The 15137-nt window shown below is 43.8% G+C and overlaps 2 protein-coding genes across 2 annotated transcripts in view; one reads left to right on the plus strand and one right to left on the minus strand.

The window, feature by feature from the left end:
- Positions 1 to 1403, plus strand: part of LOC142588796 (sperm-specific sodium:proton exchanger-like) — a 62732-nt gene extending 61329 nt beyond the window's left edge. The window contains exon 19 of the mRNA XM_075700616.1: positions 295 to 1403. Coding sequence (XP_075556731.1) covers positions 295 to 486 — 192 coding nt within the window. The 3' untranslated portion in view covers positions 487 to 1403. The remainder of the gene's footprint in view (positions 1 to 294) is intronic.
- A 392-nt stretch (positions 1404 to 1795) lies between these two features.
- LOC142587774 (retinoblastoma-like protein 1) overlaps positions 1796 to 15137 on the minus strand; it is a 34011-nt gene continuing 20669 nt past the window's right edge. The window contains exons 10-15 of the mRNA XM_075699017.1: positions 12834 to 12905; positions 12695 to 12734; positions 12312 to 12346; positions 11326 to 11382; positions 10836 to 11000; positions 1796 to 5270 (exon numbers count right to left, since the gene is read on the minus strand). Of these exons, the coding sequence (XP_075555132.1) occupies positions 5085 to 5270; positions 10836 to 11000; positions 11326 to 11382; positions 12312 to 12346; positions 12695 to 12734; positions 12834 to 12905 (555 nt within the window). The 3' untranslated portion in view covers positions 1796 to 5084. The remainder of the gene's footprint in view (positions 5271 to 10835; positions 11001 to 11325; positions 11383 to 12311; positions 12347 to 12694; positions 12735 to 12833; positions 12906 to 15137) is intronic.

A 15137-nucleotide genomic window follows, 5' to 3' on the forward strand; every position in this document is an offset into this window, starting at 1 on the left:
GGGATCCACACGTGTCCGCAGATAGTGCACATTACAGCTCTATAGCGCAGATAGTCGTGTGAACAGGGAGCTTTAGCCAATTCTTCTCTAAGTTTGTGTTTCCTCTTGCGCTAAAATGCGACGCAATTAATATTATCGACAGTCGTCACGTACATTTAGGTCATTTTCTCGCACACGAAAGGTCGGCAAATGTGTCTGTTACGGACACCTCGGAGCAGTCATCTCTCGCCTTATCTCGACCGAACATGTGGCGTTCGTTGCTAAAAACAACTGCCGCGCCGGCTCCCGCCGCAGGGCAACCCCGCCACGCGACCCCTGCCCGTGCTGCTGCTTCTGTGCAAGCACCGGTACCGACTGCCCACCGAGCTGGACTGGCAGAACATGCCGGGCGAGATGTTCTCCGCCGAGCCCGAGTACCGGACGCGCACCATCTCGCGGCCGTGTCGGCGCCTCTCGGCGCTGTCCGGCACCGCCAGACGGCGCTGAGTGCCCGCCGCGCGCTTCGATCGAAGCGCCACGCGATGGACGTGGCGCGCCGCTTATGAATAACGCACGATAGAATCCTTGATAAAAGACAGCCGTATCACCACTTCGTACACAGTCCTGCGCCTTCCCCTCGCGGCCGCCTTATCTTCGGCGGTAATCGCGCTTTCGAAACCTCTGTGCCAACCGGCGCATTATTAGTGGCTTTCAGGAACTCAGACTCCTGAAGTTGAAGTATGGTTGGACTTGGTACCCCCCAAGACACTTGCAGACATTTTGCAAGCATCGACACAGACGCATGCGATCAAAGGAGCAATGCAACTTCCAAACTTCGAAATTTAAATAAGCTATGATCAGACTTAGCGTATAATTCAGAGGGTTGCACGTACCCTGCTAGGTATTCCAACAGTATAGGCTGTGCTTAATTCGTATCTTCTGCAAGTGTTCTTGCGAGTTTGCTATTGACTTAATACGTATATGAAGTATAATGCACTTTTTCTGCAATTTATGCCTTTTCAGTAAAATTTTCATCACATTAGTTTAGCTGTATCACGCCATTTACGAAATACAGCGAAGGTTAGTCACCCCTAAAAGTATGCAAGGAATTACGTAAAGACGTTTCTAGGTCACTGCGAGGAAAACATTTGTCCAATGCTACAAATTAGTTTGTAATCTTGCCATGGATGTTCGATGCAATAAACACCTTCAACAGACCTGTTCATGCGGCCCTCCTTCATTGTGTCAAGTGTGGCTCAAAGTCGGTTAAATGTGGGGCAACACACCACAGCATTTCAAGGTATATTTTGGCCTCTGGCAAAGTCAAATTAATCGGCCCTGTGAACTATAGTACCACCAAACATTTGTGATATTGAAAAATTTGTGTGTAACCTTATGAGGTATTAGTAGGTGTAATAAAAAGTTTGCATATATGTTTCTGAGTACTGTTTATTGTTCTGTGAACAGTCACCCATAAAGGCAGTGAATAAAATTAAACTAGAATGCAATGCCGTGCGACGAGGTGCGTAATCATGGGACACATCGTCAGTTCAAAAATTCGCCCCGGGCAGGGTGCTGGGTTCAATCCGTGAAACGGGACAGATTTTTCGACGGAAAAGCTTTCCTTTTTGAGAAGCCCGTCAGTTCCTTTGTAGATTCATGAAAAATTGACAATTTTCCCTTTCGTGAACTCTTGCTTTACCTTTAGAGCTTCCACAGAACTTATATGCCATATTCAAAGGAAAAGAATATTTGCATCATGCCTTTCCTGTATGGATAGATAGCACATGTATTTAGACATGCCGACAAGGCAGAGCACACTATCTACTCCTTTATTCACAGCAGAAAAACAACACAAATTACATTGCCACAGAATGATGACAAAGCACCTAATGGAAACAGGCAGCTAACTGTTTACAAAGCAAATTGCAACTCTGTAGACCACACACCATAAAGCTGTGCCAAACAAGCAAACGTCAAACAAACATTTTTGCCCATGAGGAAACTGTCGACCCCCCCCCTGGCAGCAAGTGCCACCGCTGTCTTAAAGGCACACTGCAATGAAATTGTACTTTGGCTAAACATAATTATGAATAGTATATACAGTACTGAAGCAATCTTGGCAAAGCGGCAAGACTCGCAATTCTTTATTTGCAGCATTAAAATAGCCTTTAAGCAAATGACTAATGCACCTGGCAGTTAGCGGACATTACATAAACTTCCAGCATGTCGCCTCTAAGAATATTTAGTGCACCATGGCCACCACCCTATCTCAGTAGAAAAGCCATACTGAGCAGCCACATTGGTTCTCAACATTCCCGAGCCAAGCGTCACTCCTGCCAAACAATAATGGCGATTTTTTTGTTGTCCCAGTATTTCTGGACATATCCGCTCATATTTCAAACCTGAAATCATGGAGGCTGCTCTATACCTACACTACCTAAAGCTAGGCTTTTCACACGAGCAAAAATTTTGTTGTAGTTAAGCGTAAGAGTCACACGCAGCACAAATGCCACAAATGCTACGTCTGCAGCCAAGCTTGAAACACAAAAGCACCTTGCACAAACCCACCTGCCTTTGTACTCCTACTCCTCACACTGCAAAAAAATTGTGACACAGATATGTGTACTCTCGCACTATTTGTACAAATCGCACTGTTTGGACATGCATTTTGGACTGTTGCAAATATCTGCTATATCCCTCTTACTGCAGCTCAATTCAAGCGCTTTGGACAGGTGCATAAGAGCCAATCACTTGCTGTGTAAACTCTCACAGGGTGACGTTTTTAGAAAACTATACGCGATAAAAACAAAGGCAGACAGGTCGTCCACACAGTTATTTCTGTGGTCTGTTAGTCCACACTGAGGAAGAAGGTGAAACGGAGTGAATCGAAGGTGTCCATGATGATACAGAAATGACTAGGCAAACAGTATCTGATCAGAAAGACAAACTAAACCATTTAAAGCAAGTTGCCCAAAATAAGTCATTACAGCTCAGCAGAACATGGCAGCATGCAAAATAAAATTGTACATGCCTTTGAAATGCATTGATCGTCTTTTTCACAAAAAAAAATGCACCAGCCTGTAAGCTGCATCACAGAATGACACGCCATGAAAGTGATTGCACCTATTCAAACATGCCAACAGCAGACTCCAATCGGTCTCAGTCTCAGAACGGTCTCGTATGTATGCTGGGCATTCTGGAGACAACCGTGTCTGATTGCTAAAAACAGAATTCAAGACAAAATGATAATTTTTCTGACTAAGGTTCTTAGCAGTGACAGACATCATAATCATTAATAATTGGCAACACAGTCATAAATTACCCAAGTTTCACTTGGATAAATTGATCAGCACGATTGAAGTCGGCCTGTCTATTAAGCATAGCCCTTTTCTGAAGCTCTGTGCCAGGCACCAGCCTCAAGAAATACAGGCCAAAGTATGTAGCACAATCTAGTGCCGTACCACTCCATATTTTTCTGCATGCATAAAAAGGCTGCATACACAATAAAATCTTCAGGGTACTAAACGTCAGGAAAAAAAGTAGAGGGAAGGGGGAGCTCGTAAAGACAGCATTTCCATCACATAGTTTTTATGATAAAAACTGATTGTTGAAATGGTCGTCGACGGCAACATCTTTTGAGGATTCGCCGAATAACACAGCAAACAACTGCCCCGCCAGGAAGAAGGTAACATTGCACTACGGGCACGCATTGCAAATGCAGAGAAATCAATGTCATAAACAGCAACCCTGTGCACGCCAGTAAAAACTAAAGTTTTCGTGTGCTTGCACAGTGGAACAAATGCACTGCATTAACACTTCAAGAGCCAGCAGTGCAACTGCATTTCAGGCAACACTGCTTTCTAATTTTTTCACCACCTCGGGTCACAAAAAAAAAAAAAAGGAAGGAAGAAAGAAAGACCTTTCCTTTGCCCTCTCACCAACGGCACTGGGAACACAAGAAATGGCAAGAGTCCTCATTGCAGAGGTACAGCATGCAAACACACATACACACACACATACATTTGCACACAGGCTGTGGTGTACAGTAGAAGTGAAGCGAATTGTCAAAGTGAACACCAAATTAGTATTCTGGGACTGGTTACAGCTCAGGGGCAGTACTTTCAGGTGATAACATTCACAGATAGTTTCACAGATTTTGCATGATTCAGCACCAAATGCATCCGTGTATAGGAGTGACAGCATTTCCGGCACTGCACCAAGCTCGCTTTCTTCACACAGTAGCAAGAGCACTGTGAGCCACATGCTTTGACCTATCTCCATAAGGGATCACCCAAGAATAAAGTGTCAGTTATTACATGAAGGCCTTGGCAGTAATTTTTTACCGATATAGATCTACCCAGTGCCTCACATCAATTACCTTTTTTCTTATGAAGACATGCTTCAGTATATGGATTTGAATACCAATTAGGTGTTCCCTGTAATAGACAGCCGTATACCCTACACCACGCAAGTGAGATTAATACTTATCAGATCCTCAATCTGAAGTAAAAAAAAATATCAGACAGCAAGCAAAAAATAGACTGGACAGTACATCTAACTTCAAACTTACAAATGCACACACGACACTTGGCCTACCTTGCATACATCAAAGATCCTCATTCAAAAAATAAAAATATAGCTCGAAGGTTTCTGCGTGCCACACGAATGCTCACCATGCCCTCATTACAGAGCCAACAAAGACATCCCTACGTCCAGCAGGGTCATCCACGTGCTGGTCCTGCCATGCACGTGTTGTAGTGCTCCTTGTACAGTCCTTGTCAAAGGTTCCGAGACAATTGCATAAGTGGCAGAATTTGTGGCCAAATTCCTGTGACGTTTGTTGCTTTGAGCAATCTCAAGAGTGTGAGTAGCACTTTTGCTGTCGATCTCCGAAGTTTCTGAGTAATAAGTGTTCTTCAGGAGGCACCAGTATGTGACACGACAACACATCCTTAAAACTTTTGACAAAGGCTGCACATAGGAAAAGAAAAAAGGCCCGTTGCACAATGCTCGTAACAAGGGTATCCGCATCAGCCATGGCTCAGAAGCAACCATTTTAAAGCTAGACATTCGAAGGCTAGCCCCTCCTGCTCCCTAACCATCTACATTTCCAAGCTGCAACCTCCATTTTGGACGTCTTGCTGATCTCTCACAAATGCCTCAATTTTCTTAGAGAACGCCGGCTTCTTGGTGGGCGGCCCATCCTCCAAGGCATCACCGTCGTGAAAGATACGCTTCCTCGCCACATCTGCGCATGTCTTAATTGTTTCATTGATCCTCAGGAGATCCTGCAATTAATGAAGAAAGGAAGGGTTGAGTCTCTTTTACAGCACCGTAAAGAAACTTGTGCTAGTAAACAAGCATTGTTATATAAAAGAGACTATGTCACGGCTAACAAGGAATAAACATAGTAGTTACCTTATAAACTCGTATAAGATGCGTTTTTTTTTTTTTTTTGCAAGATTTTGACAAGGTGCGGCACTTACAAGGAACCAAGCCATTTGGTCGAATTTTTGCAACAAGTATGAAATCTGCCATAACCTTCTGTGATCAGCAACCATGACAAAAGATAAGACTATCCTTTACATAATGAATTTACTCATTCATTTATGCACACCATGCACTTTGCTACTTGCCTTCGCTACTGCTAGTACTGCTGCTTACGCTCAGTTCACCAGCACATTCGTCGATGAAGTCATCTGTGCCATCCATGCCGTTGGAGATCTCTGGTGTTTTAATGCTCTTAACAATTGCTTCCTATACCACACACCATCGACGCCAAAATTACGGCCAGCTTCTCACTTGTCATGCTCCTCAACATAGCAACAACTTAAAGCTTAAAATGCAGCAGCCTACTTCATCAGATTCTTCCTCTCTATTGTAGACTTCTGGCAGCTGACAGATGAGCTGGCTGCGAAAACTAACCGCATAAAGAACAGCAACTTGCTTGCCGCCACGGAGGAGCTGGTCGTGGCGGCACCCCTGACGTCAGAGGTCAAAGCGCACCTCTTGCCATTTGGCAGTGGTGCACAAAAATTTGCTGATGTGCGTGTGGCATAAGTCCACTGAACGCAATCGATTCTCGGTTTCTTTTTTTTCTTTTCCCTGCTAAGTTGAGGTGGCCCATACATGGGTTTATACGGTATGCAAAAGAGGTAAGGTCTTTCCTGAAGACTGTTATAGGTACTCTTTCTCTTTACGAATAGCCCAGGAGTTGAATAACGTACAAAAGCGTCTGGTAAGTGCAAGGGCTCAAAAGCACTTGAGAGTGTCTTTTTCAGTATGGCATGCATTCATCTTTTCTGACTGCAGTGCTTTTAATTCAGACTGTGTCCATGCCACAAACAGAGGCACCAATTGTGATTCACTCAGAAATGCTGTAATGTATATAACATTGTTATACTGTGCGTTCTACGTTGTACATATTACGGGGGATGTTCTACTCTGCTAGCAGCTGCGCATAGCATGGCTGAGTGCGGCCGCAATGGCCCTATCTTGAAAGCAATCTGCGATGAGTGCACAGTCTATATGCGCCGAGGGTTGATAGCTTCATATGCGTTGTGTTCTCGCCGCTAAGTTCGCGTTGAAGGGAGAGGCAGCACAAAGGTCACTTCGCTCGCTGCTGCTGCCGCTTTTCCTCACACCAGCGTTCTGGCAGTAAGTGTCCGAGTTCATCGAGTGCAATGGGTTTACGTTTGCCTGTGCATGCGTGACACACTGTTTGTTAATTTAGTAAGCAAATGTTTACGAATTTATATGGCCAATAAAACTACTAACATTACTTTGTATAGCTGTCTAATAATTAGATATTGCAATCAATGCTACGCCTTTCAGGTGAAACAGCAACTTTCTTTCGGCACTGACAGTCTTTAAGCTATCTTCCTTAATTAAGAGCAAGCGTTAGCTCAGGGGCTCCCATCTAAACACACGGGAAAGAAAAAATCATTTTTTCTCAGCAACCATTGCAGCAAATTTCATAATGTTTGTTGCATTAAAAAAAGTTAAAATCTAGTGACCATTGCAAATGAATTTTCGATTTAGGCCATTGGCTTCTTTTAATAAAAATTGTGGAGAATTGCAATATTTCCAAAAACGAAACTATCAGGTTTATAACTTTTTAACTCAGCAATGAAAAATGATATCACTATTGTGTTAGTTGCATGTTATAGCAACTAAAGCAAATAGAATTGATGTATTAGGCATGGCTCTAATGTACACCCCTAATATTTTAGTAGGACTTCTGCAAAACCATTATAAGCATTGTAACAAATTTGTTCATTTTGTATATTCTAAAGTATGAGTTTACAGAACCGTGATATCTGTTATTGGTGCAGAGTTATGAATCTGTAGACATTAAGCTTCCATTTTTCCCGAACTTACCAATTTTAGGTAATTTTCGTTCAAAGTAAATAACATTCTGCTTCCAACAGTTACTAGAATTTAACAGTCTCTCAAATGCAACACATTTTGTTACAATCGGCCTTGGGGTTATTCCATAAAAACATTCCTGCATTTTACATGTATTTGAATAAGCAGCATCAGAGTAAATATATGAGAAAGGAGAAATCATTTTTCTCCGCAACAACTGCACCAAATTTAATGAGTTTTGTTGCATTTAAAAGAAAAAGTTTAAACCTAGTGACTGCTGGTAGCGAATCTTCGATCTAGGCCATCAATATTTTAATAAAAATTGTTGAAAATAGCAAATTTTCATAATATGAGACCATCTAGTTTACACACCTGTAACTCGGCAATAACCAGCGATATCGCAATCCTTTAAATTGAATCTAATAGTAGTACATCTAAAGTGAACAAAGTTGATGTATTATGCATGGGTCTCAAGTAAATCACTATCATATGAGTAGAACTCTTGCAAAACCCTTGTAAACAATGCAAGGAATTCATGTAATATATAAATTGACATATCAAATTTATCCACTTTGGATGGTCTAATGGATGCAGTTTACAGAAACTGCAATAATTGTTTTTAGTGCAGAGCTACAAATTTGTAAACTTCATCTTTCAATTTTTTTCAAACCTAACAATTTTTGAACATTTCTTTTAAAAAGTCAGGCCTCATATCAATATTCTGCTTCCAACAGTCACTATAATTTCACTTTCTTTCTCAAATGTTACAAATTTAATTAAAATCAGACCAGCGGTTATATCAGGAAAGCATTTCTGCATTTTACATGTATTTGAATAGGCAGCATTGGAGTTGGGCCCAAGGTAAAGCTTCCTATAAATATTAAAATGGTAAGTGCTCTTCTATGGAGCCCTCAACTACAACAAGAAATTGTCAAGTTTTTATACCAAACACTTTAACCACAGAACATCACTCTCACTGTGCCTTCCCGAGGAAACACAACTTTCAAACACTGAAAACTTCAATTGCAAATACAACAAGCATCACGAATGGTCCTCTAAACAACAACAACGAGGCAATGTTTACATGTGATCCAATGCTGATGCGCAACTCATACAGTAGTACTCATACAGAAACCATCCCGACAACACGGGCCGTACCATTGCATCCACTTATGCGGCCTTACATTACACCCAGCAGCTTTATAGTCTACACTCGTTACAACGGACCCGCGTACAACAGACTTTCGGATATAACAGACCGTATTTCAACTTTAGTTTGTTCTAGGTATTTTATTTATGCAACTAAGTTTTCCTTTAACAGACCACGCTACAACGGACTATCTGCTAGACTTGCAAGGGCCAGCCGACAATCGCAGCTCAATATCGCGCGCGCGAAATGCAGATGGTGAGGAGGGGGAAGCGAGAGTGAGGGGGTTCTACTCCGAGCTGCTGAGCTGTATCTTAAAAGCAATCTGGACAGAGTACGTCCAGCGCCGGTAGCTCCATATGCGCTGTGTTTTTGACGTTTAGTTCGCATTGAAGCAAGACAGCACAAAGGTCAATTCGCTGGCTGCTGCTGCCATGCTTATCTTGCTTAATTTGCTATCACAATGGAAGCTTTGCCTTTCAAGCGAAACTGCGTTTTTTACTTTGGATGTTCGTCACTCATTCTTTGCAATAAAATTGTTAGACATCACAACTAAAGTTTCAGAAGTGAGGTGTTTCGGATATTACGGACTTCGGATAAAACGGACGTTTTTTGACAGATTATCAGGGTCTATTGCAACGAGAGTTGGCTGGAAAGCTATTTGTTCAGAGTGGTAGATGCAGCCTGTACCACACCGGACACTATGCAACAAACTCGGTGCAAACAAGAACAACCTTTACAACTTCAACTGCAGCATTTCACATTAAAACAAAAATTACAAAGGGAGACCATATCACAACCTTTCTGTTCCTGCTAAGAGCGGTAGCTATGCACCCGCTTGGTTTTTGAAAAAAAGTTGCTTTTTCTGACTCATTGCTGAGAGCTCTTACGACACTTAATGGCTAAGGTAACCTCAACTCTAGCTTGAAGCAAGGCAGGGAAACAACTTTTGCTGTTAAATGGTGGTGCAAGATTCTGCTTCAATCTTTTATGCTCTTATGACCATTTACAAGTGTTCTTTTTTATATATAATGGCTTTAAATGATGTAGCACTGCCACCTTGTTAAAAAAAGTGGACATACAAATTTGCTTCTGTTAAACTTGCTTCTGTTAATCCTCCTTGCAATATCCAACATAGAACTCGGTTTCATGGTTATGGCGATATTAGGTTAATTAAAGGAAATAAGCTTGCATTAGAACTCTTTATCACTACTTAAAGGGCCCCTCACCAGGTTTGGTCACTTTAAACATATACGAGTGGTCCATACAATGCGCACTGAACATCGCGTCTGCAAAGTATTACACTGCTGCGCACTATGAAAACAGCTGAAGTTTCAAACCAAATGCCGCACGCCCTTCTTCTCAAAGGAGCCGTGCTCCTAGCTGGAGAATGGAAGTCAGACGCACAAGTGCGCCTATCTAATTTGCGTCGCTGAAACGTCACTCACCACGACATACGACGTCGCGAATTATTCAAGGCTACAGCAGTTATGTGTTTGATCTGTGGCTTCACTACACAATTTGTAGTTTATAAAAATAATATCTACAAACTGAATGTCTGTGAGTCTTTGTTTCACTCCATGCCGTAGCAAGAGTGCCGTACTTCCATTTCGTCCGCTTCTTCCCATGTCGTGTAGTCACACACGCAGAAAACGAAACTATCTGCCATTCTCTACCGGGTTCCAGTGTGCGATCCTGCTCTTTGATCCACTTGTGTCTGCCGAGACACTGACTTACCCCGCTGGTCAGCTACTCTTGTGCACAGCGCACAAAATCGTGCGCTGCGCAAAACAAGATAAACACAACAGCTCATGTCTGAGACCATCACTGGAAGAGCGCAGTGGAGCAAGAATGCAAGAGAAAAAAAGAAGGCGGGGCCCACAACGTTTGCATCACACGGTCCTCCGACTCGGGTATGGGAGAATGCAGGGAAGGAATTTCGCTTGCAGGTGCTAGATGGGGGAAAATGGAGAGTGTGTCTATGCTGGCCGTGAAGCTCACCTCCTCAAATCATAGGTTCACGGCAGTCCAAATATCTTTACCTCTGCTATTGATGAACCAGACTGGAAAATTATTGCAGTAGAACATTTCCCAGAGGGCACGTAACAACTTGTAGTGGATAACTGAAATTTTCTATGTGGCCTGGTGAACGGCCCTTTAAGTACTTTATTGCTGTTACAGACGATGCAGAAACATTTGAACAATGGCCGCATGGGTACCCAAGGCAGTTGCAAAGATTGCATAGGGTTAGGTTAGGTTACACACCTGCTGATATGCACGTTAAAACATGGAGAGATGAAAGAACCCACAGCAGCTACCACTGTAAACATATACTCACCTTGGCTGGGCTTTGGTTGAAGTGGTAAGTGTGGCGTTCGGGTGTCGCAAAGTGGTCAGCCTTCATCGGCGACACAAAGACCTTTATGTTGGGTGAAACCTGGCGTTTCGGTGAGTTGAGCATGTATTTTGCACGTGGCAGGGGGGTCAGGCAAATAATCTCATTCTGCAACAAATGGTTAGTTCCTTAAAGCTAAGTCGATATCAGACAACTCAAGCAGCTCCCCCCTCCCCCCCTTTTCATTGTTATTTGGGAAAGGGTTGCCATAAGGTGCAAGATGAAGCAGTATTATATAAAAGGCCACTACCCAACTTCAAGCACAAACTTAAATAAGATCTTGCGGTGATAGTCTGCTTGCACCAACATTCTTAAGTCAGCCACAGTACTGACGAGTCATGCAGTTTACTCCAAGATCTTCAGACTAACAAAGTATTGTAACGAAGTCTTGGTTGGCATACGAATGATCAGTACAAAAATTTTAAAAACTCACCATCTTTGTGCCTGAACAGAAGCTCTTGACAAACGTAGTCATCCGGCTTACATAGACCTGCAAATTATATGATTTCACTTCTCATCTTCATGACTAGCAACTCTGATATATAAGGATCTAACATTATAAGCAACCTATTCAAATAAATGCCACATGTTGTTTACATGAATAACAGGGCTAGGCAATCCCCAGAACTAACGTGATACAACCATAAAATGAAGTTCTGTGCAAGCTGTTTCACCTTCTGGTAACTGCTTCCTTCCGAAGTGAGTATCATTTTGATATTTTTCTTTTCTCTGGTTATGAGTGAATAAAAGGTTCTGTTTATGGATCTGCATCCCAGAATCTGCAGTGTCAAAAACTATGCACATGGATGGAACAGCAACATTAACACTCTTACTAAATGAACAATATGGTTACATGTTAGCTGCCACAAGTGATGTTCTATTGATCTTGTTTCTTCTGTCAAAAAACAAAGCACTGGATGAATGAGTTTTGGCCCCATGGCAAATAAAGCTTCTCAAATGTGTGATCGCTTCACCAGCTTGAGAGGCAAGAGTCTAAAAAGGAGACAAATGGGGCTGCTTCACGGCAATCAATTTATTCTGCACTTAGAAATTCTAGATACTTCACTACTGACAGTTTCGATGGCACATGCGGTGACCTTCATTCCAGAGGGTACATTCAACGCAAATGTTTCTTGGAAGAAGTAAGCCCGCAACTTCCAGATCACCAAGGAACTTGTTGCACATTTTGAACAAATCACTTCTTGTGGCGCCTGACGACCCTCCACGGCATTTTTCACTTTTGATTCAATTTTCAAGTCTTCATGCACATTCAGGTCAATTAGAACTGCTGCGTGTGTCAGTGATTTCACGTGAATATGAAATAAAACCTGCAGTTGTTTTGTACTGAGCTACACCTAATAAAACAAGCAAAATGCTTTCTTACAGGAGCATAAAAACTAAAATTCAGACGATGCTTACATTATTGTAGAACTTGATGATGTCACCCCGTTCCTCTGAAAAAAAAAGAGAAAAGCCAGTTTCATGCACTGACAACAGTGAGCAGCAAGATGACATCGTGAACTCTGCAACCTTCTTTTACCAGTTTATTTGTAAGCGCAACCAACAGGTGCATCAGCTGTGCCAAGTCAATTTTCACAAATTTTGCTTCACACTCGCGTTACAATTTTCTGCTACAGTTCATTAGCTAGCCAATGCTCCGCTGTAGTGCGAATGCAACAATGAGCCTGCAGTTGAGTGCCAATGACCCCAAGTTCACAAATGCGTAGTGCAATATCTGTTATGCGAGAACACTACCTCTGCGCAATGATGGATGTATTATATAGTGACAAAGTGAACCTCACCATGACCTGCATTCCGTTCCAGGTAAACGCTGCGGTACACCTGCAGAGTACAGACAAGAGAAAGGAGGAGAGATAGTCAGTGTCCAAGTGCCACACCAAAATTTACGTGGATGCCCTCGTCTGTGAAAGTCTTACTCACGTGGCTTTTCTTGTGAGACTGCTCCCTGTAGCAGTTTAGAATAGTCCCGAAATTGGTGGCAAATTTGGTTACCTAGGAAGCAACAGAAAATCTTAGACTGCCATTCAGAGATTGCTTTCTCACATAATTTTTTCCTTACAAGTTTACTGCATTCCATTGAGCATTTTAAGCTGACGTCCTCTGTGCTATCAAAAATAACAGCTAGTCAACCTTTTAGGTCCCGGAATCCAATGTGCAACAAATTCAATTTCTGTGTAAGTAAAACATCACCAGGCTCTCTCTCTCCCTCTCACACACACAAACAAACGCATTGTTGTCTTGGATGAACGAAGTAACAAATAAATAATATTACTTGTAGCACATCTATGAGCACTTGTGAGGTCATGAGAATATACAGCAAGTGACTAAATAAAGTACAACCTCTATATAACCTTTCCTTACACTTGCCACAAAATTATTTTCCTCTGAAATAATTTTTTTTTCCATGTAGCAAGTTTGTGTAGCACTACTGAACAGCGGCTAACATTAGTAAACATCATTGTACTTTTTTATGCAAATCAAACCGGTGAACACAAGTCCTATCAATTTTTTTAGAGTGAATTATGTTGTACTGCACTACTACATGCCATAGTGGTCTTGTCACAAAAGACAACGAGGACATGCCCAGCACGGTGACAGTGCGCGAGCAGTGAAAGTGGCAGAATCAGGCTTCCGCCTCATTGAGCGGGCTCAGCTAGAAATATAATTTGTGGACACCAGGCACCAGCATCTGTCTGGTTTTTCTTCACCCACAAATTGGTGACCCAGACTTGGAAATATCTGAGGGTTCCACGGTAATCTGGTGGTAGGCTTTCACCAGGTCGACCTTGGTAAAAATGGTCGACCTTGGTAAAAATGAGCCTGAGCAAACAGGGGAGGGCCAGTCGTAACGATATGATGTGTCAAGCTGTGAGCGACCGAGGACTGAAAGGAGGGAGGTCGGAAGATGGCCGGAAACTCGACAAGGATGGCTGACCAAGTGTTGGGAACGACCTTGTGTGCCTGGAGAAGCCAGAGCAGTGGAGCGTGACAGGAGACGCCTTGAACAGGAGGAGGAGAACAGCGTCCAGACTGACCAGGGCTGGGGCAGTGAGGTCATTACAAAGAACGCGGCCAGCGTGTTCGGATGGCAGTGACCTCAGCTGTCAGTCGGGCTACTTGCCACGTGAGCTCTTCGAGGAGATGCGCTGTGGGGAGGCGCGACTCTCGCGCGTCCCCTGATATGTTTCTTCCGCATAGCGCGTCTCCTGTAATCCGGCTTCGCCGCGTGGCCTGGCGCCCGCTGCGGTCGGAGTGGTTGAGGCGCAGTACGAGAGATGGCGCGAGTGTTGCGCTGCTAACGCCGCTGACAGACGAAGTTACTTGGGCATCGAAAGACAAGGCGCTCTCTCTTGGGTTCGTGACAGCAAGCAATACGGACGTGCCATGCCGCGCGTGCGCCGATCCATGCTTCTGCGAGACCGTCTCGCGTGGCCACCTTGGAACACGCCACCGTTCGCGTGACCAGCATGGGGCGAACACATTCACTCGCTATCCGGTGGCGGTGAGTCGGACTTCTAGATTTGTCGCGCGCCCATCGGCATGTTTTGTGGATAGCAACTCGGCTAGCAGGCATTGATCTATGAAAGGTGCAATAAATGCCCTTGTGATTGTTTGCACTACTGTGTTGTCGTTCCTTTGTCCCAAGAGTACGGGAGGAGGACCCCACATCTGGCTGCCCAACGTGGGACTCTTGGGGCATCGGACGATAGTTTTAACAGTTTTGCTTCGTTCGAGACCGTTGGTTGAACCGAAGCGTAGGCCTAGTGTGGATTTTGATCGCTAGCATCGGCGGCGTGCTTTCTTGAGCAAGGCGACGGTGGCTGTAGTGTGTTTGAACATGTCAATATGCTAAACCTTCTCGCAAGTGTTTTTTTTTTTATGACATTCGTCGGTACGAGAGCCACGTGGTCTGCATCCTGGGAGAGCGAGACTTAGCGCCCGTGGAGAATTGGCAAGCCTGAAGCGAGTGAGTACAGAAGCCTCGTGGGTGGTCCGAATTTCTCATGTAAATAGCTTCTCCTATCTCTTTGACTCTGATGAAGTCGCGGCTCTGGGAGCCGGGTGGCCGCGGGCCACGGGTGCCACTACGGGCTGATTGGTATTGCGGCCTGGCACCGGGCGCTCCGACACCGTCTGGGACGGTGGGCGCCGTCACCTCGGATGCTGTGTGCACTGAGCGGAGTAGGACCACCTCACAGAGCTGACGTCTCCTCGCGGCTGCCT

The sequence above is a fragment of the Dermacentor variabilis genome, chromosome 7 (genome assembly GCF_050947875.1).
Source record: "Dermacentor variabilis isolate Ectoservices chromosome 7, ASM5094787v1, whole genome shotgun sequence".
NCBI classification, from domain to species: Eukaryota; Metazoa; Arthropoda; class Arachnida; order Ixodida; family Ixodidae; genus Dermacentor; species Dermacentor variabilis.